General features: G+C 50.1%; 1 protein-coding gene across 3 annotated transcripts in view; it reads left to right on the top strand.

The window, feature by feature from the left end:
- The window catches only part of LOC144152994 (uncharacterized), a 63,736-nt gene extending 40,076 nt beyond the window's left edge, over positions 1 to 23,660 (top strand). For all 3 annotated transcript variants that reach the window (XM_077684614.1, XM_077684613.1, XM_077684612.1), the window contains 3 exons: positions 616 to 2,030; positions 12,443 to 12,904; positions 21,404 to 23,660. In XM_077684614.1, the coding sequence (XP_077540740.1) occupies positions 616 to 2,030; positions 12,443 to 12,904; positions 21,404 to 21,535 (2,009 nt within the window). In that variant the 3' untranslated portion in view covers positions 21,536 to 23,660. The remainder of the gene's footprint in view (positions 1 to 615; positions 2,031 to 12,442; positions 12,905 to 21,403) is intronic.
- Positions 23,661 to 24,530: the final 870 nt, after the last annotated feature.

The following is a 24,530-nucleotide window of genomic DNA, read 5'->3' as shown; positions in this document are numbered from 1 at the left end:
GTTGTCATGGCAACACCCAATCAGGAGAGCCGTTCCAGAGAACGCGGCCGCATAGCCAATCGCGTGTTTGAATCTTATCGGTTGCTTCGTTTCACTGTCTCTTTTTCTGCCATTTGTGCGTTTGTGAGTGAGCGACAATGAAAGCAGCGAGAGGAAAGCGGAAGTTGAAGACTGCCGATCTAATGCGACCAATATGGCGGAAATACAGCGCTGCACAAAAAGGCCTGTTTTAGTCATTTTGCGGAAATATTTTGTCACCTCAGTGGACATAAATATTGTTCTTTGGCACTTTGCCATCGGGAAATGTTTTGCCTTCTGCCTTCTCGGCGGACATAAATATTTTTCTTTGGTACTTTGCGATCGTTTTCGACGGGGAAACTTTGCAAACGCATGGAATATAAAACGGGCAAACCGAAAATGTGACTTGCAGGAAAAAAAAAAGATTTTTTGGTCACTTTTCGCCTTCTGATCTCCGCGTCCCCCCTTAAGCAGTCCCCTACCTTGCAGTCATTTGTGGCCTGTCATTGCACTGATGACCCCTTACAGCTTGGTTGTCCACGACTTCTGGTGTAAATGCTGGATGCCTTTATTTTCGTGGTGCTTCTGTTCTTGCAGAGGCTGCACTTAGCAGTCCCGAGAAACCGAGTGGGGACAAGAAAGCTGATGAAAAGCCAAGTCCACAGAAACAGAGTCCACAAAAACCAGCCCCAGAAAAACCTAGCTCGGAAAGACCAAGTCCCGAAAAACCAGTTTCTTCTGAGAAGCCTGCAGCCGACAAGCCAAGCCCTGAAAAGCCAAGTGCTGAGAAGCTGACCCCTGACAAGTCTGTGGCCAAGCCAAGCCCTGCAAAGTGCATTTCTCAAGAGCCTCGTACTGACAAGCTTAGCCCTGAAAAGCTGAATGCGGACAAGCCAAGTGCGGCCAAGCCAACTACAGACAAGCCGAGTGCAGACAAGCTGAGTGTGGACAAGCCAAGTGCAGACAAGCCAAGTGCAGACAAGCCGAGTGCGGACAAGCCGAGTGCGGACAAGCCGAGTGCGGACAAGCCGAGCGCGGACAAGCCGAGCGCGGACAAGCCGAGTGCGGACAAGCCGAGCGCGGAGAAGCCGAGCGCGGAGAAGCCGAGCGCGGAGAAGCCGAGTGCGGACAAGCCACCTGTGGACAAATTACCTGCAGACAGGCCAACTGTAGACAGGCCATTTGCTGACAAGCCAAGCCCTGTCAAGACAAGTCCTGTGAAGCCAATGTCTGAGAAGCCAGCAGCTGACAAACTAAGTCCTATGAAGCCCGTCTCTGAAAAGCCAGCAGTTGACAAGCCCAGCAGTGACAAGCAAGCTGCTGAGAAGCCAAGTTCAGACAAGGCAGTGGCTGACAAAACAGTTTTCGACAAACCGGCTGCTGACAGACAAGCCCTGGACAGATCCTTCACAGATAGACCAAAGGCTGACCGGCCAAGTTTTGACAAGCCAGCTTGTGAAAAGCCCAGCCCAGAAAAGCTGAGTCCTGAAAAGCAGGGCGCCGCCGAAAAGCCAAGCAGTGCGAGACCAAGCCTTTGCAGTTTCGAAGGGCCGAGCCCCACGAGGCCAGGCATCCCGGAGCAGCAGCAGCCGCCGCCGGTTGCCGAAAGGCTGGGCCCTGCACAGCCGAGCCCCAGCACGGCCAGCCTGCTGTCATCGCCACTGCCGGGGAACACGGAGCCCGTCCGTGGCGGGGGGGCGCGTCTGGCGGCTCCCCCCCGGGAGAACGGGGAGGTGGGGCTCCAGCGGGGGGGGCCGGCCTTCTCGGTGGCCTGGCTGGACCTGGCCGAGTGTGGCGTCGAGCGGGCCCTGCGGGAGCTCTCGGCCGGCGTGGACCTGCTGGCCCTGCAGGGGCCGGAGTCGGGCCCCCAGCCGTGGGGCACCCTGGGCGCGCAGCTGCCCGACGGCTACGAGCTGCTGCGGGGAGCCGGCTGCCTGGCCCTGGCCGTGCGCCGGGCGGCCTTCCGGGTGCTCGACCACCGCAGCCACGCCCTCTACGCGCTGCTCGCCAAGGTGAGGGTGGTGGTGGGAGGCACGGGAATCGAGGCAGTGAGATGAAGCAAGGTTGCGGTGCACAAACACAGGGGAGATTTTTGACATGCACACTACACGCAGTCCTGATGATTATTCAAAGGGGATTTTTGTTTACGACCCATTTTGATGAAAATTTGTGTCCAAGTGTATTATCAGGTGATCACTAATTTGCAAACAGGTTTCAGATATCTTGTCTAGAAATAAAGTTATGGCATAATGAAAATTCTTCAATATGCAGTTTCCTAGGGGGCTTTATGAAATTTTTTTATTTATAAATTCAATTTTTAAAAGTGTGCCATGCTTCCTAAAGGTTCTCTGCACAGGCTAAAGCTCCGCGGATCTTTATATACATGCCATATTTACTGAAATCTAGGCCAGCCTTGATTCTGGGCCGACCCCTATAATTCGGAAGGTCAGAAAATATAAAAATTTCACCTCGCGTGTGAGCCAAATGAAAAAAGCCATTGGACTGGGACTGGCACGTGCACTTTGTTATGCTTGATGCGCTTGTTGTCATAGCATGTTGAATGCTCGCTCGTCGCCGACATTGCCGTCCTCCTTGTCCTCACTTCTGGACAGCTCATTCGAGATGCTGCACTGATGGAAGGCCCACACAATTGGCTCGGCCGGGATTTCGTCTCATGCGGTGGCAACCCAGTTCACCACTCTGCAATTGTGTGGGCCAAGCTAATTGTGTGCGCCTGATGCGCCCGGTCAGTCTCATTTGCTGGTCTTGCAGTATCAGTCGCTCATTGTAATGCCTCCACAGCCTGTCCTTAGGTGGCTTTTTGATGGTTGTAGCTGGCTCGTCATACCGCCGGGTGTTGAAAGCGTGGACTTGGGGGGGGGGGGGGGGGGGGGGCGTTCAAGGTCAACTTTTTTATTTCTTTGTGGATGTCGGTGAAAATTGGCACAGCAACCGAAAATGCTTCTGTGATAAAACTATAAAAATTTCAAAGTAAAACTTTTTTATTGATTAAATTTTCTATTCTGCTTGTACCGAGCTTGAGCGGCTTATAAAACACGATAGAAAACTTGTTCGAAGTGCTTTGCATTCCCAAATGAATGAACGAGGTTGTGACAGTCTTAGAATTTTTTGTTCACAGCACAAGGTATTTTAGTTTTCATTTTTTAGAGGTTAATGTACAACAGGCATGCCGACTGTGAACGACTACTTGAATAAAAAAATCACAAAAAATAAACCTGTAAAAACAAGAGTGTCACGATCTGAAGGAATGTAATGCAAAAAACAATCAAAATAGACCCAGCGGTCGTGAAGAAATCCCAGGAACAAGCGACGAAGGTGGAAAAAAAAAAAACGGGTTTTGAGGAAATAGCTTCCGAAGTTGCAACATAGGTTTCACTTATGGAAAGTCGTCACGGTTGTAGCCTTTCATGTCCTTTTGAACATGGGGCTTCTGGAAAGCCATGCCTTGAAATTGGAGTGCCTTTTACAGCCTTTCTCTTTCCAAAAAACATCATTTTCAGCTCCTCCATGAAAAGTACATACCCCAGTTTGCAGACCAAACGGAGGGGGAGGTGGCTTTCAATGGGCTTTCAATGCAAAGTAGGTTAGCTGGTTGGCTGTATCGCACTGGACAACCTCCTTTTGCAGTGTTGTCCCCATGGCAACAAGTGAAGCTTTTTTTTTACTTAAGTTTCAAAATTTCTGGCTTCTTTTATGTTTTATTACTTTGCTTGGCGCAGCAACTTAGTACTCATACGTGCAGGTGTTCATTGCCAAAAGTTTGCAACCACAAGGATGCAAATGAGCTACTTTGAAGCTTGATACAATATTGTGCATAACTCCAACTTTGATGGAAGGGTTTTTTTTTTACTACTTTTGACGTTCAAGGCATCCAATATTTTTTGCAGCACAGTCAGTATGCTCTAAGCCATCAATAATTTTCCCTAAAAAAATTACTGTTAAATGCTGCGACAGTAAGGTAAATTTTTAACGCAGAGAACCTATTTTTATTCCTATATTCCTAACTCAAACCTGTTTGCATGATTATTAGAAGTGCACAAGAAATGTTGTGCAAGAAAGGCGATGTGGCTGGCGCGCAGCGCAGCGCACGCTTACAGCGACGTACCGCACTTTGATTATCCCTGATATGGCAGGTCAGGTCGCTTTTAAGATTAAATCTAACGTCGCAGGCATTAATTACTACTACTGGCGGTCAATCGTAACCGGTTGCGCAGTCATGTGATGCTCCAATGCACGTCGGCTATGCCGTGCGCGCCGCAGCGTTTGACGCGTCGACCGTTTCTTTCCCAAGGCTCGCCCACAGTCAAAACACAGCAATAACTAAGCGTGTACACATCGCAAATCCGACTGAAAGTTCACTTAACGAGCCGCTATCGCAAGCGTGCGCGCTGCATCACCCTTCGGGGTCTGGCAACGGTAGGGTCACGCACACCACGAAGCGTTCGATGACCTCCGCCTTTCGAGCCACACAACTTCCCGTAACCTGGCTCGTTATCTCAGGCATTCCCATCGTGATAACGTCCGTGTGGAATAACACAGACTGAACAGAAACTTGTTGGCCGAGCGAAGCAGCGAAAATGAACTCAAACCGCGCACGCTATGCAGTTCAGGCGGCTGCCATCTTGCATTGCGCAGCGACACCCAATCAGGAGGGTCGTCTTAGCGCACCCCGACCGGAGGACAAATAGCGCTTCAGCATCTATTTCTAGCTTCGTTTGTGTCTCGTTTCTTTTCTGCCATTTGTGGGTTTGTGAATGAACAAAGATAAGAGATGAGTGGAACCGGAAAGACGAACGCTCGGCCGATCTAACGATATCAAAATGGCCGCGCCCGGTGGCACTGTGGTGGAGATACAGCGCTCCGAAAATTGCAGTTTTTTCGCCCTTTTGCGGCGATGGTTTGTCACCGTGCCTGGCAAAACTATTTTTTTATGCCACTTTGCGATGCTTTTCAGCGGAAAAACTTTGCAGACGCACAGAATAGGAAACACAGAAGCCGATTATGTGGCTTCCAAAAAAAAAACGATGTTTTAGTCATTTTTCTGTAGTTGAAAGCCGCGTCTCCCCTTAACCACTGTGGTGGTTCATGGCTAAGGTGTGCTTCTAAGCCCGAGGACGCGGGTTTGATTAAAGGGACACTGAAGTGATATGTAAACATTGCGGGATTACTAGCGCAAATTGTAGTCCGGAGTCCCCAGGCCATGTTTCGACCACTCTAGGCGCGTTTACGCGATTTTATTTAGTAGAAAAACTAATTCGAAAACGCTGTCCTCCTCTCTTTACGCTCGCCCATTTTCTGTGGCGTTTTCGTGTGACGTCAGGAGGGGATGAGCTGGCAATTGGCTGCGCCACGGCTGCGCTACTGCACGGCTCCCCGGCCGACAGAGTCAGTCGGCCCAGCGTTTCGTCCGCCGGCCGCCGGCGGGTCGTCGCAATCAAGGAGGTTAAAAAAAATTGCTTGGTCGCAATTCGTTCCCTTAGTTGAAACGAAGCCAGGACACGTTTGTGAATGGAAGAATGTGCCTTTCTTTACTTGGTTTGTTTGTACACTGTATCTAGCTCCAAGTCAAGGTCGCTTCACACAAGCGCTGCACATGCGACGCTTCGCTCACTGGTACGCCAGTAGGAAAATATAAGGCCTCTTGAAGGCGGGAGAAGAGTCAGCGAAGTCAATATAGGTACTAAGCAAATAAAATCAACTGATATTTTTACCGTACAGCGTAAAACTAGGGCGCGGGAAGCACTTTTTTGCGCTGGGCGAACAAGCACAGCGGTCAGCAGCACGACTACGCATCTGCGAACGCTTTTCCATCTACGAAATGCAATTGCTAGACGTGAGCTACTGTGGAAACTCGGGCGACGCTTACTGCACGATCGCAGTACAACAAATAGTCACCTAAGCGACTTGAAATGCCAAAACTAAATAAAAGTGTAAACCGGTTGTACAATATATACCCTATATTAGCAAGGCATTGCCGTCCCTCTCCGTGGCCTAGCAGTCTGGGGCGCTCGGAATTCACCCCAAATGTTTTGCGAGTCACGAGTTCGAATCCCCGCGGGTACGTGCTTTTTTTTTTTGTAAGTTAACTTTTTTGTTTTCCGCCGATGTTTTCTATATTGAGTTCACCTTTTTTGGGGCCGCAACGTTCATGGCTACACGAGCTAGCTCACAAAACGCGCGCAGGCTGGCACTGGCGCGCTAGCGAGTTCTCGTTGGCGTGCTGTTGCCATAAGCACCGACGGCTTGCAGGCAGTGGGCACAGGCCAGAATGAACAGACCCTTGTCCTGGTGCGAACACGCTTTTTACGATACAGGCATGAGGGAGGCAAGCTCCAAATATGGGGGAAAAGCGCATGACATTTGGGCGTCTGCGGGTACGCGGAGGGCGTTCATGCACTGCGTAGGTCTCGGCTAGTGAATGCTACGACTACAAGCCGTCCTGGGAGGCTTATCTTGCGCATTTTACAGCCGACAACATGGCAGAAGCGCGGTACGATGATTACTGAGATATTGAGAATGCCCATCCAACAAAGCCATTGGTTATGTTTTACAGAACCGAAACCGAAACCGAAACTTGTGTGATTGCTAACCTTGGGCATCGTCCAATCACGGCGCCCCTCCTCTCAACGTCACAGCCTTAGTTGGTGCGGCCGCCGCAAACCGCGCATGGTAGTTTTTCTTCTTTCGCGCTTTGTAAAATAATTACCGATTTGTCAACCGGATAAACGATGAAAAGTGTGCTAATTTGAGCCAGTCTACGCAGTGCAAGCAAAAACGGGAGCTTGACAAATTCACTTCAGTGTCCCTTTAATCCTGAGCCCTCCACTACGGCGCACCTCATTGCCTAAGTTGTGTCGGTGCGTTAAACCCTTAAACCAATCAATCAACACAAGAAGCTTCACTGCAAGGCTGCACTGCTTCTTGTTGCACTTCAGAAGTGTCAAAAACGCTGTCCCACACTTGCTGCATGTTGCAGATGGGAAAATGCTTTCGGAGAACTTCCGTGTCCATGTCCACGATTGCTGTTGCCGCTTGCAAGGCTGACGGTGAGCGGAGCAAACTTCCGTGCAGTAGCAGGCTCCACCAGCGTCAGTGTCAGTACGGGAACTAGGTCCAGCCGCATGCAGCAGGAAACGCCCTCGCGTTGGCACAGCAGATGCCGATGGCATCGGAGAGCTTGGCCCACCCAAAGCAACCGGAGCCGAAGCGATATCCCGCGTCAGCACGTTTGGCGTTTTGATGATGCAGCTCCCTTGTTCCACGCACTTTCGAGTAGCCGTCCCATACAAAGGTTCAACGCAGGGTATTGTAAGACTGAAGTGCGTAGAAAATAGAATCGTATACAAGAACAGTGGGAAATACGTAAGGGTGTCGAGAAACACTAGAAATGCAAAGAGCGGAAAAGCTCAGGCGCAGGGGAGAACGGCAGAGCGAGCATCGAAAGCAGACTCCACGAAAAAGGCGACATGGAGGCTGGGGGAGAAGTGGGGAGAAGCAGCTTTCCAACGAGTCCTTGTTTTCGGGTGGCGCAATCACAACTTGGAGTTGGGTCAAATTTCCGCGTTATAACTTAGAGTTGGACGCTCCGACACTTACTGGTTGTTATATTTTGAATACCTAGGTAGAAGTGGAATTCGATGGTGAAATTTCGCCAGATGAAACTTCAGATTTTAGGGACTTTGAAATTAGGATTTGCGAAAGCTGACCTTTTGGGTCATTTTTCGCGATTTCAAGACCTGCGTCCCTAATTAATGGAGACCACCTCACAGATGCTTTGGAGCTGTGCAAATCACGCTTACACGGCTCAACTTGCTGTTAGTGTAGTATGTGTTCCTAAAGGACGCAGGTTTCTTCTGAAATACTTGCCACTCCTTGTACTGGTTGCATGCACCCGCCGCGGTGGCTCAGTGGCTAAGGCGTTGCGCTACTGAGCGGTTTTGATTCCCAGCCGCGGCGGCCGCTTTTCTGATGGAGGCGAAAAGCAAAAACACCTGTGTGTACAAGATTTCAGTGCACGTTAAAGATCCCCAGGTGGTCAAAATCATTCCGGAGCTCTCCACTACGGCACGCCTCATCGCCTGCATTGCATTGGCACGTTAAACTGTACAGTCAATCAATTATTGGTTGCATGCCTCTCTTTTTATGCATTTGTTAAGGAAAATAGGGATTTAAACCATAATCAAAATGTTAGCAAAAAAAAAAAAAAAGAGAACCGTTGAATGAGACAAACTTTGGCTAACTGCCAGCCACAGCCGGACAATATGTGGGTGTGCACTCTGAGAAATGGAACAGCAGTGCCGGCAGCAGCCATTTGGGCTTCTGCAGAGACGGCAAGGTGCACAACTCGGGAGGGCAGCATGCGTACTCTGGTCTGATGCAGGCTGCTTTGACGGGCACAGGTGGAAGCTAGCACCAGAGCCGTTTTTGTTTGTGATGCTCAAAAGACGACTGCACTTTTTACGCTAAAGTCTTTTGGGGTGCCTTAAATTTTGTTCTTTAGTGGTTTTTTTTGTTGTTGTTGTTTTGTTTTGTTTTTTTTGCAGAGCTGGGGTCTGCCTCGTTGATGTGTATGCTACACTCCCTTTTTCTGGCTTCTTCACTGTTCTGATTCTTGTTGCTCTGATCATTTGGACTGTTTCGATTTCACAGTTCATTGAACCTGTTATTGAGGTTTCACAACCTTGCCCATCGGCCAGAAACAAATGCTTTGTAGTTACCTCTCCCCTTAAAGCGAAATTTGTACTAAAACCAATTGCGAAAGTTGTGTGAACTAGTTTTAAACACTTAGGCAGTGGAATTCGGATGGCCGACAATAGTTCATGTGTCGGTGGAAAACCGCTGCTTTTTCCGCAATGCCTCATTAAATATGATAGCAGACCTCACTAGGTTTCCACTTTTTCTTTTTTTTAATTCAGTCACTACTAAACACCACTGTTAGTCAGTTGAACCTGCGTCCGTGCCCCGTGAACTTTACCTCAGCGACGAGCTGGTTCGAATCCACGCTTCTTTTCGTCCGTTCAGTGGTAGGCTTAGGTGCGGCGGGCCGACAGCGGCCAGGTGCTATTTTATGTACAAAGGCTCTGCAGTATGGGCAACCACTGCACTCCAAATAAAGCCATGATCATGAGTTGAGCAGAGTACTTGCGGACTGCTTTACTGTTGAGAGCAGCGCTTATGTGCTCCCACTAAAGCCTTACATTAAATGTCTCGCGGCCAAATTCTATCAAGCGATTAGTTTTATGCCCAATGAGCTTTAGAGAAACCCATCTCTCTGCATTGCAGCTGCCAAATGAACACAGGTGAAACAAAGATGACCTCGTTCAAAGAGAGCAATTTATTGCCACCAGCACTCAATGTTCAGGCTGTAGCAAAGAAATGTGTAAGCAGTGCTTTGTGTTTCTGGACCAGGGCGGGCTTGACGTGAAGCTCGTATGCTGACAGCGCAAGCAAGGCTTGCCCTTAAACGTTCGCCTGAACATTGCCGCCTGCATAAACAGGCGGCTATGGCCTGCGTGCCTCTTCAGAATTTCGATGGCATCCATCACTTTGGTGGCTGTTGGTTTCACCGGCACTTCCTTAGGCTCTTTTTTGGAACACTTTTCTTTTCCTTGGAGGGCTCATGCTGCTTACAAGACTCGCCTAATGATGCACGAACAAAATATTAATGTGGTTATCAGCGAGCACAACCTAGAGCAGTGGCAGCGTGAGCAAGGCGGCGTAGAAAAAAAAAAAAAAGAACTTGCGAGTAGGCTTCGGCAGTCTAAGCACAGAGGTGAACGATGAAGACGTCAAACGATGAAGTTGTCAAAATGGTGGATGCTGTGTTAAGCCATCTATGACCGCTAGCAGTTTGAGCAGCTTCTCTCATCACTTTTAATTGTTGTCAACCGTAGCTTTCACCGTTTTTCTTTCGTTCCAGTCTTTTGAGAGTTAATGCGAGTACTGAATGTCTCAATGTAGGCTCTGAGAATCAAAATAAAACGTACCTCGACCGGAATCTCGTTCTTGCTTTGTTGCCGTGACTTCGTTAAATTGGAAGCGCCGCACGAAATCATTTCATGAATTCGAGATAAAAATACATGCATTTAGCAAAACTTTGATAGAAAACTTGATATCACGAATTTCGTTAAATCGCGGTTCGTTATATTGAAGTTCGGCTGTAGCTGCAAAGATCCCCATCGGCCCTCCATCGTACAGGAAGCGGTCCACGGTTGCCCCCCTGCGCTTGGGGCAAAGCATGGCCAATTTACGGACCGTTTACAGCGCGGCCCTGTTGGCTGGCGTTTTGTCATTCGGCATGGCTGGCTTTTTGGGATGCGTTTCTCGCCGTGGCCTTCGCTGGTGCCGGCGCAGCTCAATGGGCGTATTTGACAATTTTTGTTGGCAGTTGCTATGAATGGGGGCTTGTTGTTCAACTAGGTGGGGTGTGCGAATGTTCAGAGATTACTTACAGTCACAAGAAATCCCACATGAAGGTTCTTTGGCCGCTGTTTTGATTGGGTATCGTTGCCTAGTTTCCTGGTGAGCTGTCCCATGGCTTCAGTATTTCTCTTTTTTCACATACTCTCTCAGTGTAACAAAACAAAGGCCTAATGGCTGTGACATCGGGTAATAGAACACAATTCTGGATGTATTATTAGCGCTCCAGAGCTTGCTTTGAAAGCTTTCCTTTCCGGCCCATGATGCAATGGTTGGCCGTGGACCCACCATGTTACGAATATGAAGGGATGTAAAACTAAATGATCCCGCATGGGTGTGGATGTTGTATGTTACTCCTTTACCGGTTCTTCATTTTTCGACTTGCGATGAAAAAGCTTCAGTGCTCAGCTTTTTTACAGCTGACGCGGTCTGCTTTGTATACCTGTACCGCATTATCAGTTGTTGCCGGTTCGGTATAGGCTCACTTGCGGCTATGGAAACACACATGTTGAAATTGCCATATGCCGTGTACAGTGGGTGGAAAAAATCGCAAATGTGTGGCTTTTAACGTCAGGCATGCTCGCACGCAAATCGCGATATAATACTTACAGTGAAGTTTATAAACAGTCAAATCGGGCGGTCAAGCTTTCTTAACACACAGAAATATTTCCCGAGCTGGTCCATAAGGCTGCAGATGTGAGCTTTTTTTTGTATTTTTATATTGTGCATTACCGTATTTATTCGAATCTAGGCCGGCCCCGATTCTAAGCCGACCCCTGAAAGTTCAAAGCCACAAAAAAAAAAGCTTACCTCGAATGTAGGCCGAACAAAAAGGCGATGTCAGCGTTCACAAAACTAAAACACGTTTATTGAACACGAAGATGCGGTGCTGGAACTCAATCAGTTTCTCGTCAAAATCACCGGGTGCCTTCTGGGTGATTGAGGTTAGACGACGGAGGCTAAAGCTGAAGCGCTTCATGAATTTCTGTAGCCAGCCCCGGCTAGCTTTGAAGTGTGCCCGCGATAAGCCTCGTTCCCTTGAAAGCTCCCTTGCTTTTGCCTGGAGCACTTCTGTCTTTACAGGAAGGGCAGCTGCTCGCTGCGTCCGAACGAAGCCAGCCAATGCCATCTCCATTTCGTGGTGACGGCCTTCTCGTGGTCCGGTGAATGCCATCCTCGTTGCGGCGCACGCAAATATCCTCTCCCGTTGCGTCCTCCAACGACGGACATTTTTTTCATCCACGCCGAAGTCCTGCCCGGCTTGAATGTTTGACGACAACTCCGCGGCTAAAACAACTTTTCTTTTAAAGGCGGCAATATAATGGCACCGCTTGTTTGGTGCCGTTGCTCTGTCAAAACCTAACGGCACACCGCACGCAGGCCACTATCTGCACAGTTCAAAATGGCGGCATGGCCATGGTAGCCATGGCCCGTTAAGTTGCTACTGGCTCGTCTAGTAATGGCTACAATACTTTCTGGGTGGCACTTTTCTGGGTGGCGCTAGCTGTGCCACCCAGAATTTCACTTGGAAATTTGCGTGTGTTTCAAAATTCTCGAATCCAAGCCGACCCTGGAGTTTGATATGTCAGTATTTCAAAAAAACTATCGGCTTAGATTCGAATAAATACGGTATGTTGGGTAGCATATGTGAGATGACAGTTTTTCACAATCTCCTTAGTTATTTTTAAATATGCATTCATGAACTCTTTTTCTGTCAGATTTGCTGCAGCAATATTTATTTATTCATGACTAATGGCTTTACTGTGATAACCATGCATGCCACCAACTAGAACCGAACCTGGTATTACGGAGAGTTGTAGTGGCAAACTTCCGTTTTGTGCAGCCTCAGTTGTGGCCCTGCATCGTACTACACCGAAAATGTTCCGTTAGAATAACCTACTTGTGCGGCGAAACGTATCGCTCATCTTGCCGAAGCACGACGCCAGTTGCAGAGCCTTCTTGTCCCCTGCCCTGCCCCCCGCAGGACCTGGAGGGCCTGGCGGAGGCCGAGCGGGAGGCGGTGCGGGCCCACCTGCGCCAGAGCCCCGAGGGGCAGCTGCAGACGGCTCGGCTGCAGCCCCTGCTGCTGCCCCCCGGGACGGGGGACCAGAGGCGGCAGCAGCTGGTGGTGGCCAACGCGGCCCTGGGCCCGGCCCCGGCCAGCACCAGCGCCCTGCAGGTGTGCTGCGTGGCCCGGGAGCTGTGGCGCGAGGAGGCCCCCGGGGCCCTGCTGTCGGGCCGCCTGCTGGTGGGCCGGCTGCAGCTGTGCCGGGGCAGCCCCGCCTACCAGCTGCTGCGCGACGGCTACCTGGACGACGACATGATTGAGGAGCTGCAGCGGCACCGCGAGGTGGCCCTGCCCTCGGGGGGACCCGCCGCCCTGGTCAACCTGCTCTGGAAGGCCTTCCAGCACCCGGCCTCCAGCATGCGCAGCTGCCACACCAAGGCCAGTAGTGGTTGTTTGGATGAGCGACAGCTGCTCTTGAGCAGTGCTGCGCTGTTTCTGGGAAAATTGCACTGGGAAAATGAGGTTCCCAGGCGGTGGGAGCAAGCAGACCAACAGGCAGGCAGGGAACATTGAAACAAAGTCTTCGGGGCTGAAGTGTGGGAACCATTATGTGTGCTGAAATTTTGAAAAAGTAGGCCTGATACAGTCGAACCCGACTTCAGGAGAATCTCAGTGATACGAATTTCGCAGGACCGCGAAAAGTATTTGTATCATCCAAAACCCATTTGAACCGAGAGAGACCAGAAAATTGAGCACTAAAAAAAAAGTGTTTGTTTACTTCTTTTCTTACTTTCGCGTAAATCGATAGCTGCCACACCAAGGCCAGTAGTGGTTGTTTGGATGAGCGACAGCTGCTCTTGAGCAGTGCTGCGCTGTTTCTGGGAAAATTGCACTGGGAAAATGAGGTTCCCAGGCGGTGGGAGCAAGCAGACCAACAGGCAGGCAGGGAACATTGAAACAAAGTCTTCGGGGCTGAAGTGTGGGAACCATTATGTGTGCTGAAATTTTGAAAAAGTAGGCCTGATACAGTCGAACCCGACTTCAGGAGAATCTCAGTGATACGAATTTCGCAGGACCGCGAAAAGTATTTGTATCATCCAAAACCCATTTGAACCGAGAGAGACCAGAAAATTGAGCACTAAAAAAAAAGTGTTTGTTTACTTCTTTTCTTACTTTCGCGTAAATCGATCCATGATTTTTTTTGCATTTTTTTAACCTCCATGTCGTCCCACTGTACACTCATCTCCTCACTTGCGGTGCCCAAGCACACTACATGTCGCAATAGTCCGGTGGTCGTCGCCTCGTCGAGTCCCCGCGCGGTCTCTGTGTGTCTCTTCTCACCTCCCGAATGACGTCATGTTCACTGCCCTGCCGTCCCATTGGACGGCTGGATTTCCGCATGACCCATGACATGCCCTGGCTGCTGAGCAAGGGGAACGGCGTCTCCTTCCGGCCGCTCGCGGGCTTCTGCGATTGTGCATGTGTTTTTACCTTCGATTTAACGAAGTAGTTTTAGGCACAGAAATCAAATTTCAGCAGATTCCACTACAATTAAAGTAAAAACATTATGGTTTATAAAAAATCGTGATGTACGGACGGCACACGCAGAAAAAACAAAATCTTTCCTCGGCGCCCCAGACGTATGGTTGTGCAGGTGCCAGGTGTGGCACCTGCACTACACCACAGACGAGTGTTGCACGAGATTCTAAAAGCTGCAGTGAGGCTTCGTTACCGTTTAGTAAAACAAGGGGGGAAATTTGTAGTTCAGCACAGTTCCTCGAAGTACAGTAGATAAGTTGAGCTTTTAACGATTCAAGCAGCAACGATCAGCCTTTCAACAAGAGCTCGCAGAAACTGACCAGATATTTCAACCAGGTCACTCACAGCTGCTTTTATTTCGAGAATTAACAACTGCAAGGCTTCTCTTGCACCGCGCTAGCAATGGCACAGCTTGGGGCGTAACTTTTGGTAAAGTTGCAGACATCACGCAATACCAGTAAGCATCGCACTCGTGCTTCAGAGCTAGCACAGCGCACTAAGCGACCCAGCGGTAATCAGGCAGCCGACAGCCGGTACCAATTTACCGCCCCAGAGCGCACACTGTGCCCAAAGCCTCAGCACTGACAAACTGAGTGCCACCATTTTGTGGAGACTCCCCCGCGTCCCGTTCCCATCAGCCCACAATAGCACATGACCGGTCCCAGTGTTGCGTGACGCATTAGAGGGCTGCCGCTGGGTTTCACTGAGTTTCGTTTTCGTATTCAGTGAATCAGAATGCGCCCGCCCCAGGGTAGTCGCTCTAGCATGGTGCGCGTTTCGCGGCATCTTTTACCTCGAACCATCAGTACCCGCCGCGGTGGCTCAGTGGCTAAGGGGTTGCGCTGCTGAGCACAAGGTCGCGGGTTCGATTCCCGGCCGCGGCGGCCGCTTTTCTGATGGTGGCGAAAAGCAAAAATGCCCGTGTGCACGAGATTTCGGCGCACGTTAAAGATCCCCAGGTGGTCAAAATTAATCCGGAGCCCTCCACGACGGTGCGCCTCATCGCCTGCGTTGCGTCGGCGCGTTAAACCCTACAATCAATCAATTACAAATCGAACCATCAGTCAAGATTTCGAAATAAGTTCACTATACAACGCTCGCCGGTCAGTTTGTTAATAGTTTCGTCTGAAATAATTTGTAAAACACTATATTCATGATAACATCATCTGTGTCATTGAAAGGCAAAATCTCGATGCAACGAAGTTCGCGATAAAACGAAGTTTTTTCCGGAAAGTACTACTTCGTTATATCGAGGTTCGACCGTACATTATATGCGCCATACTTCCAACGGCGCTGGGCCGTGGCCGAGTGGTCTGGAGTGCTAGGTGTGTTATTGTGCAAGTTGCAAGCTCGAATCCTCGAGGGGAAATTATGTCTTTTTATTGTAATTTTTTTTTTTTTTTTCGTTTCTGGCTGTTGTTATCTAAACTGAGCTCACCATTTTTGGGCCGTAACGGTCACTGCTCCACGAACGAGCTTGCAGAACACGCGCAGACTGACACTGACGCGCTAGCGAGTTCTCGTTGGCGTGCTGTTGCCATAAGCTGCCATGGGAAAAATTTTGGCTCATACGAACGGACCCGCGTGGCCCGGCGGATGATACAAACAAGCCGGCGAGGCGCCCGACTACCGGGCGAGCAAGCGACGTATGGGCTCTCTCTCCTCTTTTCTCCAGGAATGGCTGGGCTATTGTTTTCTGCTCACAAAAACACGCCGCGCACTCCACAGGCGCACTGACGCCGCCACTCGCACACTGTGCGGGGTGCGCCCGGCTGTGGCAACATGACGGTGGCTTCGGTTGCGATGTGGTGAGGGGCGCTCGAGCAACCGCTTCTAACCGCTCTTTAAAAAGGTGCTAATAATGTGGGCGCAGACAACACTACAAAGCATCGTCCGTGCCACTATTGAAAGCGTCCATGGAATATCTGCTGGGGTGCTAAGCCTAAGCATCTCTGGCGGAGACATCAGGCTTTCTCTACCTTTTCAAAACTGCTGCCATGAGGCGTACGCCTTCCCATTGGCGCAACTTGTCAGGTCCTCCCACAGCCGCGCGCGTCGCGCGTCATTTTCTGATTGAGGCACAGGCGACCGCGGGCGTGCAACGCCGACGCGCACGAATCGCGCGCAAAAACGCTCCTGTAGTGATCTCGGGCACCGTGAGTGAGGAGACAAACGTCCAGGAAGGCCCACTCAGCAATATCACACATCAGCATATTTATAGTTCATTCTAATGAACAAGTGGTAGCAAAGATGTTTAACACTGAAACGTGCAAAATTAGAAAATGCACCCCTCCGTCTAACAACAAGGATGGTTGGACGCTAGGGAGAGCCATGAATGCCTATATCAGTAAAGAAGTAGAGAGCGCAGTCACGGTGCAGCAAACATTCCCGGTAAGAAACGTCATACTCCCAACCAGTTCCTTCTGGGTTGGTTAGTTCTGGAAAGGTTTGTGTTCCCCGATTGTTGTTGTTTTGACAGAGGGCTGTTTGATTGTGTTTCCGAGACATGGTGCAGCACAGCTGCCAGCAGGTTGCACAGTGGGGAGCGAGTGACAAAGAGCTCACTGCACTGGGGCCGCCAGGTGAGCAGAGCAGGTGAAGCACGAGGGGGTGTGGTCGCATGGAAGGAAGTGGGTGGGGTATATTTGCAGCTCAGAGTGAGCCGGGGTGTGAAGCGGAGCTGGTGCCCTCCTGCATTTTATCTGCTGTGATGCAGCCAGAAAGTGGCTGTCCCCATGTAGTACTCCAGCTGGGGCTCTGTGTTTAAGGGGGGGACGTGGCTTTCAAAATCAACTTTTTTTATTTCTGAGTGGATTTTGATGAAAATTGGCACAGTAACTGGAAATGCTTCTGTGATAACACCATAAAAATTTCAAGATAATATTTTGATAACTTTTTTATTTATTCAATTTTCTTTCTGTTCCGCTTGTACCGAGCTTGAGCGACTTATAAAACACGATAGAAAACTTGTTCGAAGTGCTTTGCAATCCCAAATGAATGGGCGAGGTCGTGACAGTTTTAGAATTTTTTTTTTACAAAACAATATTTTTTAGTTTTCATTTTTTTAGAGGTTAATGTGCAAGAGGCATGTCGACTGTGAACGACTATTTGAATAAAAAAGTCACAAAAAACAAATCCGGAAAACCAAAAGTGTCACGACCTGAACTGTTCATCAAGGAATGTAATGCAAGAAACGGAATCAAAATAGACCCAATGGTCACGAAGAAATCCCTGGAACAAGCGACATAGGTGGCAAAAAAAACTTTTGAGAAAACGGCTTCCGAAGTTGCAACATAGGTTTCACTTATCAAAAGTCGCCACGGTTGCAGCCTTTGATGTCCTTTTGAACATTGGGCTTCTGGAAGGCCTTGCCTTGAAATTGGAGTGCCTTTTAGAGCCTTTCTCTTTCCAGAAAACATCATTTTCAGCTCCTCTGTGAAGAGTACATACCCCCTTTGCAAACCAAATGGAGGGGAAGATGGGTTTCAATGGGCTTTCAATGCAAAGTACCGTAAAATACCGAGCAAGCGCCCCCCCAAAACTTGTAGATAATTGGCTTAGAGATAGGGAGGGGGCCCTTATTTGGATCGGGCCCCAAATTCAAGATGGCGGCACAAAATGGCGGCGATGGCGAGAAAGGCACTGTAGCCTTCATTATGAAAAATGTTTATTTATGAGTCATGACACTTCTAGGCAATGCTAAAAACGTAAATTTTCGCATTCACTTCAATCACTGCTAAATCCGCAAAACGATTCTTCAGAATTCGATCCCAAAATAAGGTTCAGGCCCTCGGCCTGCAGCTCATCAGGGTCCTAGGGGACAACGAAGTTTTGTTGCAGCAAAACTTCGTAGTTCTTATCCCACTCACGTATACTTTAACCATCCTATTTGAACACGCGAGAAGTGAGGTGCACGTTTCTGCCATTTTTCCGATGCCAGTCCACTACTTCGAGCTTCCTTTTTAAAAACCGTGTATGAATGCATAGTGAACAAAGACAACCGCTCCCGAAAAAATCGCGGCGATGACTGGTAACGCGTTCTCGTAGCAGCAACGACTTGGATTGTATTGGATTCGGCATCGGCTTTGAACACTGTGGCATCCAAAAGCCTGCAAAAAAAAACGCTTTCTGAATCGCGGGAAGTGGGAGGGGGCGCTTGCTTGGTCGTGTACAGAAATTCTAAATTCCGGGAAAATGCTTGGGGGGCGCTTGCATGGGTGGGGGCGCTTGATCGGTATTTTACGGTAGGTTAGCTGGTTGGCTGTATCGCACTGGACAACCTCCTTTTGCAGTGTTGTCACCATGGCAACAAGTTAAGCTTTTTTTTTTTACTTAAATTTGAACATTTTTGGCTTTTTTTATGTTTTATCTTGCCTGGCACAGCAACTTAGTACTCATACGTGCAGGTGTTCATTGCCAAAAGTTTGCATACCACAAGGATGAAAATGAGCTACTTTGAAGCTTGGTAGAGTATTCTGCATAACTCCCAACTTCAATGAAGAGCATATTTTTTTACTACTTTTGACATTCAAGGCATCCAATATTTCTCGCAGCACAGCCATTATGCCCTAAGCAATGGTAGCAATAATTTCCCTAAAAAAATCACTGTTAAATGCTGCCACAGTAACGTACATTTTCAGGGTGTCTAGCGACCGGGAAAACCGGGAAAAGTCAGGGAATTTTTAGCCACCGGGAAAAATCAGGAAATTGTCAGGGAATTTTTGAATCAAGTAGTACCAGTCAGGGAAAGCCACTTTGGGGCCTGTCCACACAGTTTTAGAATAGGGGAAACCAGTCGAACGCAACGCGAACGCAAACCGAACGTAACACGTTCGCGCGCGACGAAAGCGTGAAGCGCATGAAACGTTTTCTGGTTTTTCTGCAATGGAAAACGCGGCGCGTACGCCCGAGGCGCGCTGACGCCGCCACGGAAACCTCCCGCACGGTGCGTGCCGAGCGGCAGGCGGTGGCAACATGGCGGCAGCACCGACCGCGGAGTAGTGCGGTAGCTCCAACGGCCGCTTCTGACCACTTTAAAATGCTACTCCAGGCACAAACGCACTCGCTTGTGCAGGAAAGGAGCCACCGCAGGCACGAAATCGTCGACGCGGCCGTGAAAATACTGCGCACGAATCACGTGCAGAAACTCGCCGTGCGGTCCACGGACCTGGCTTAGGTTGCTGGGTGCATTTGCGGCAGAGGGACGTCTAGGTGGTGCCCAAATCGCACGCAAAACAGGGCTTTTTCTCCAGCGAATTTTAAAAGGCAGCGTTTTTGGGGGGCTAATTTTGAAAGAACTTCCTTATGACATCAGGAGCCAGAATTACATAATCAAAAAGAAACATGGTTTAGCGCGAACCGAGTGAATCGCATGGGGTGTTTTCTGCTCGCGAAAACGCGCCGCCCACATCACAGGCGCGCTGACCCTGCCGTGTAAGTACCCGCAAGCTGCGCGTGGTGCTGCCGGCGGCTGCAACATGGCGGTGGCTTCGACCGCGAGTGGTGGCGGGAGCTCGAGTGACCGCTTCTAAGCGCTCTCTAAAATGCCGCGCAAGGCACGCACGAAGTTGCTGGTGAGGTAAAGGAGCTTATAATGTGGGCGAAAACGGTACAATAAAACGTCATTCGCGCCGCTACTGAAAGGGCCCATGCAATACCTGCCGGGGGGGTAAGCCTTAACAAACATGTCTGGCGGAGCCAGCAAGCTGCCTCGAGAGCTTCGAAACTGCCGCCATGAAGCGCGCGGCTCCCCATTGGCGCAAGTCGTCAGGCTCCTCCCACTGCCGCGCGCGACGCGCGTCATTTTCTGAGCGAGGCAGAAGCTGCCGCGTGCGCGAATCGTCGACGCGGGCGTCAAAATATCGCACGCGCAACGCGCACGCGCAACGCACCATGCGGTTGACAATCAAGAAAAAAAGCAAAAGGTGCTTGCTGAAGCGCAACTTGAAGTTTCTATCCCGCAAGATGAAATAAACTCTGAAGCCGTAACTGAAGGCAAGCAAACCTCAATGAGCAAACTGAAATTAATCAGTGCATTTTGAGAATTAGGGCACTTGCAACAAATGTGTTTTTCCGTATGATAGAATGTCTTTTCTCTACGCTTTTTATATGCTTCACGGACCGTTTCCACAAAATGGCGCGTGTTGTATTGGTCAGGGAATTTCAACTAAAATGGTCATGGAAAACCTGGAAAAGTCAGGGAAATTGAATTACGAAATTTGCTAGACACCCTGATTTTTAACGCAGAGTGCATATTTTTATTCCTATATTACTAACTCAAACCTGTTTGCATGATTATTACAAGTGCACGGGAAATGTTGCACAAGAAAGGTGATACGTCTCGCGCGCATCGCAGCGCACGCTTACCGCGACATATCGAACTTCGATTATACCTGATATGGCTGGTCAGGTCGCTTTTAAGATTAAATCTAACGTCGCAGGCATTAATTACAACTACTGGCGTTCAATCGTAACCGGTTGCCCAGTCATGTGATGCTACAATGCGCGTCGGCTATGCCGTGCACGCCGCAGCGTTTGACGCGTCGACCGTTTCTTTCTTAAGGCTAGCGAGCCCACAGTCAAAACACAGCAATAACTAAGCATGTAAACATCGCAAATCCGACTTAAAAGTTCACTTCACGAACCGCTATCGCAAGCGCGCACACCGCGTCACCCTCCAAGGTCTGGCGACGGTAGAGTCACGTGCACCACGAAGCGTTCAATGACCTCCGTCTTTCGAGCCACACAACTTCCCATAATCTGGCCCGTTATCTCTGGCATTCCCATTGCGATAACGTGCGTGTTGAATACCACAGATTGAACTGAAACTCGGCCGAGCGAAGCGGCGAAAATGAACTCAATCCGCTCGCTACGCAGCTCAGGCGGCCGCCATCTTGCGTTGCGCCCGCGACATCCAATCAGGAGGGTCGTTGTTCTGCGCCCCGACCGGAGGACCAATAGCGCTTCAGCATCTATTTCTAGTTTTGTTTGTGCGTCGTTTCTTTTCTGCCATTTGTGCGTTTGTGAATGAACGAAGATACAAGAGACGAGCGGAACCGGAAAGACGATCGCTCAGCCAATCTAACCATATCAAAATGGCCGCGCCCGGTGGCACCGTTGCGGAGATAGAGCGCTCCGAAAATTGCCGCTTTTTCGCCCTTTTGCGCTGATAGTTTGTCACCGCGCCTGACAAAAGTATTTTTTTATGCCACTTTGCGACGCTTTTCAGTGTAAAAACTTTGCCGGCGCACAGAATAGGAAACATAGAAGCCGAATATGTGGGTTTCAAAAAAACGATGTTTTGGTCATTTTTCTGAAGTTGAAAGCCGCGTCCCCCCTTAACAGGCAGTGTGGCACATGCGTGGCAGCTGAGCGGCCCCTCCCTCATGTGTTGTGCAGGCGGAGGAAGGCGTGCCCGCCCAGGCGCCGGCCCACTCGCCAGCCTGGTTCAGCTCGGAGAGCCTGCGGCTGCTGCAGCCGCTCAGCGAAGGAGCGCGGCAGGCTCGCCTGGCCTTCTGCAGCGCCCCCTGAGCAGTGCCCCCACCCCCCCTGCGCCGCCCCCTCCCCTCTGGCCCTTTGGTTGACCCCCCGTAGTGCCCCTGGGTTGTCCTCGAAGGCCTCTTTCCCTCCTGGCCGCCCGCAGTCCCGGTGCCTCGCAGTTGTGGCGGCTGCTTTGCGACGCGTGCCCGCCGCGGTGGCATTTCCCCTTTGGTGAGAGGAAGCTGGGCGCCCTAGGCCTGCTATCGGTATCCCTGCTGGGGGTGGGAGTCGAGTATTGGCCCTACAGTTTGCGACAGCGGGAGGCGGGCGTGGCTTGTGTAAGAGACGTTTGTGCGAGTGTACCGCGTGTCCCTCCCGTTGGGTTGCTGTGGGAGCAAACAAGCTCTTCTTGCCACCTCTTGCACCTCAGTCCCAAGGATCAAAACAAAATGAAGGGGCGGTGCCTGGGTCACACTCATGCCCCCCCAAACAGTGCCCCGTCCTGCACGGCCTAGCCGTTGGACCCAGCAGTAGTCGCACTCTTGTGATGGCACATGTGCACCACACTGTTTACAGCTCTCTGTTCAGCAACAAAACAAAAAGCATGTAAAAGATCTCAATCTGGTTCGAGTGTGGCAGCACGTCCACACTGCAGGCCAGAAGAGGTGCCAGTGGTGCTTACCAGGACGCTGTGGGGCGGTTCTGTGCATCCCTTGACTAAGCGGATTTCAGTGCCGTGGCGAGGCATGCTCTTGAGGTGGTACGCCGCCCTTAACTGCAGGTTAGGCATGGTGGGTGTTTTATACAGAACAGTGGGAAGTGGGGCATTTTTGTTTCAAACAGTAGGCTGTTAGGGTAACTTGTCGGCTGCATGCTATTTTATAAGAGTGCGCGCGAGTTGCATGCGGAGGCTGCCTGCAGTGTTCAGTGGAACTGCCGTGCTGCAGAAGCCTCGACGGTCCCTGGTTTTCTCCTCCCCTCCGTTGCCTCTGCTTCTGTGGGCCTTCCCGGGAAGACGCACAGGTTCCTTTCATTTCATAGCCTTGCTCACAAGTGTGGACATTTTGCGTGAAAGTGCTTGGTTTTACAAAGCCCTTGCTTTGTTGCTGCCTAGCAGAGGTCTTGTTCCCGAACATTGTCTGCCTGTTTTTATACGCCTCGCGTACTGCTGTGTAGAGCAGCGGGCGTTTGAGTGGAGACCCAACATCGTTGTATTGTTCCCCGGCTTGAGGTGGGAAGAGGAATCAATCAAAATTGATATTTGCTTTTGGGCCTTGCATCAGATGTTCTAGTCAAGCCATCAGCAATTGCAATCGGTGTGTTCAACATAGTGGTGTCGATCTATTCAATGTTGCAATTTTGTAATTGACAGTGTCAAGTTGAATGAAATTGCCCTTATCCGATTTGGGATCCCCGTGGAAAAGCTGTAGTGTGAGGAGTAAGATGGAAAATGCTGGAAAGGAGTAAGATGGAAACCTTACTTTGTAATGCGATCAAGCTGCGTAAATGGGCGTTTTTGTTTGCATCGTTTTTAGCTAGCTAGCAATCTGATTGTGAGTGCTCATTGTCCTTGTGCAGTACGTATTGTCCTCATATTGCGTAATTGGGTGGCATATGGATGCGGTGGTTTGATAACTTTGATGTGCATGGGTTGGGCCGTAACTGCAATGTGCAGACACTATTTATGAGAGTTGTCCCCAGGCAGTTTTTTCAGGCAGTGTTGCTGACGCAGAGTTTTTTCCTTCTACTGGGTTTTGCAGCTGCAAGAGAGCAGTGCAGCGCCTTTACATCGTAGTGTGTGTGTGGCCGGCAAACACAGGCTGTGTGGTGATGTTATGTTTTGTTTTCATGAAGTACAAACCAGGCACCTAATGTCACGACCGACTCGACCATCCAAAAGAAAAGCTCATCCTTTCAGTGTGTGCGTGTGGGTGTGTGCCTCCTGCTTCGGAGAAGTGACGAAGCGGTTTCCATGGACGGCCGGGCACACACTTGCAGTCGCCCTTCCCCAATGCATTGTGCGCGCACAGTGGTGGTGAGGCCGGGCTCTTGGCCGCTGCTGTTTGTGTGTTGACACTGGCCCCAGGCACGGTGATGACTGGGATTCACTCCCCATACGTTTTCTTTTACGTGTACCACCTAATGTACGGAAATAAATGTGGCAGTTGTATACAAACCTTCTGGCCTTGCTTCTTCACCTGGCTCTCGCTATGCAATAAAGGCCCTCCCTGCGTGCTACGCGGTCTGCCTTGAGGTGCTTGCCTGTGCTGTCTGCAGATGGCACTTGGGACAACAGGAACAGAGCCACTCCGGCCAAGTGTTTTGCTTCAAGTGCCTTGTCGGGCTGGTTGGAGTCATGGTTTCAACTGCGCAAGAAGAGAGCCTGGACGAGAGCAAGAAACAGATGAGGCCACCAAAGTTGTCAGGTGCGGTGTAGTCCTGTCCCGGGTGTCTTGTGCAGTTGAAACCTGCCTATGGTCACTGGCAGCATCCACTGAGGCATCGCTTGTGGTGCCTGTGAAGAAAACTCGCTTGGTTTTATGCGGTGTTGTGGCTGTCGATGGCACGAGTGATCCTTGCACCTGTGCCACGCGTGGCGACTGTGGGCTGTTTGTAGATTTGTTTGGGTGGCATTTTTGGTGCCCCGCGATGGGCCAACGTTGCCTGTATAACACTGCCTATTGCGTCAGCTGAAAATGGCAAAACAGCCAGTTTCCCGCTGCCCTCTCCTGCCCTTCCCCACTTGCTAGCCTTTGTGCATGCTGACGGCCCGAGTTCTGTCCGCTGGGCAGTGCTGCTACACAAACTATACAAAACGAGTCACCTTTGCGAGGTGGTGATCCTGCGCCTCCATTTTTAGGGCCCGTAGGATACAGTCTAGTGATCTGTGGTGGGGGCAAGCCGACAGACACTGTTTGGGCCCCCATTGGAAATATGCTGCAGCAAAATGGCAAGTTGGGCTAGTTGGTGAAATTGCGTGTCGAAACCTTGAAAAAGTGCAACACTAAAAAATTGACACAAACGAAGGGAAGGGAATAAGCGCTTA

The sequence above is a fragment of the Haemaphysalis longicornis genome, unplaced genomic scaffold (genome assembly GCF_048455015.1).
Source record: "Haemaphysalis longicornis isolate Haplotype H1 unplaced genomic scaffold, Haemaphysalis longicornis Haplotype H1 scaffold_9, whole genome shotgun sequence".
In the NCBI taxonomy this organism is placed as follows: domain Eukaryota; kingdom Metazoa; phylum Arthropoda; class Arachnida; order Ixodida; family Ixodidae; genus Haemaphysalis; species Haemaphysalis longicornis.
The sequence above is the reverse complement of the archived record's forward strand: the minus strand, read 5'-3'. Positions and strand labels throughout refer to the sequence as shown.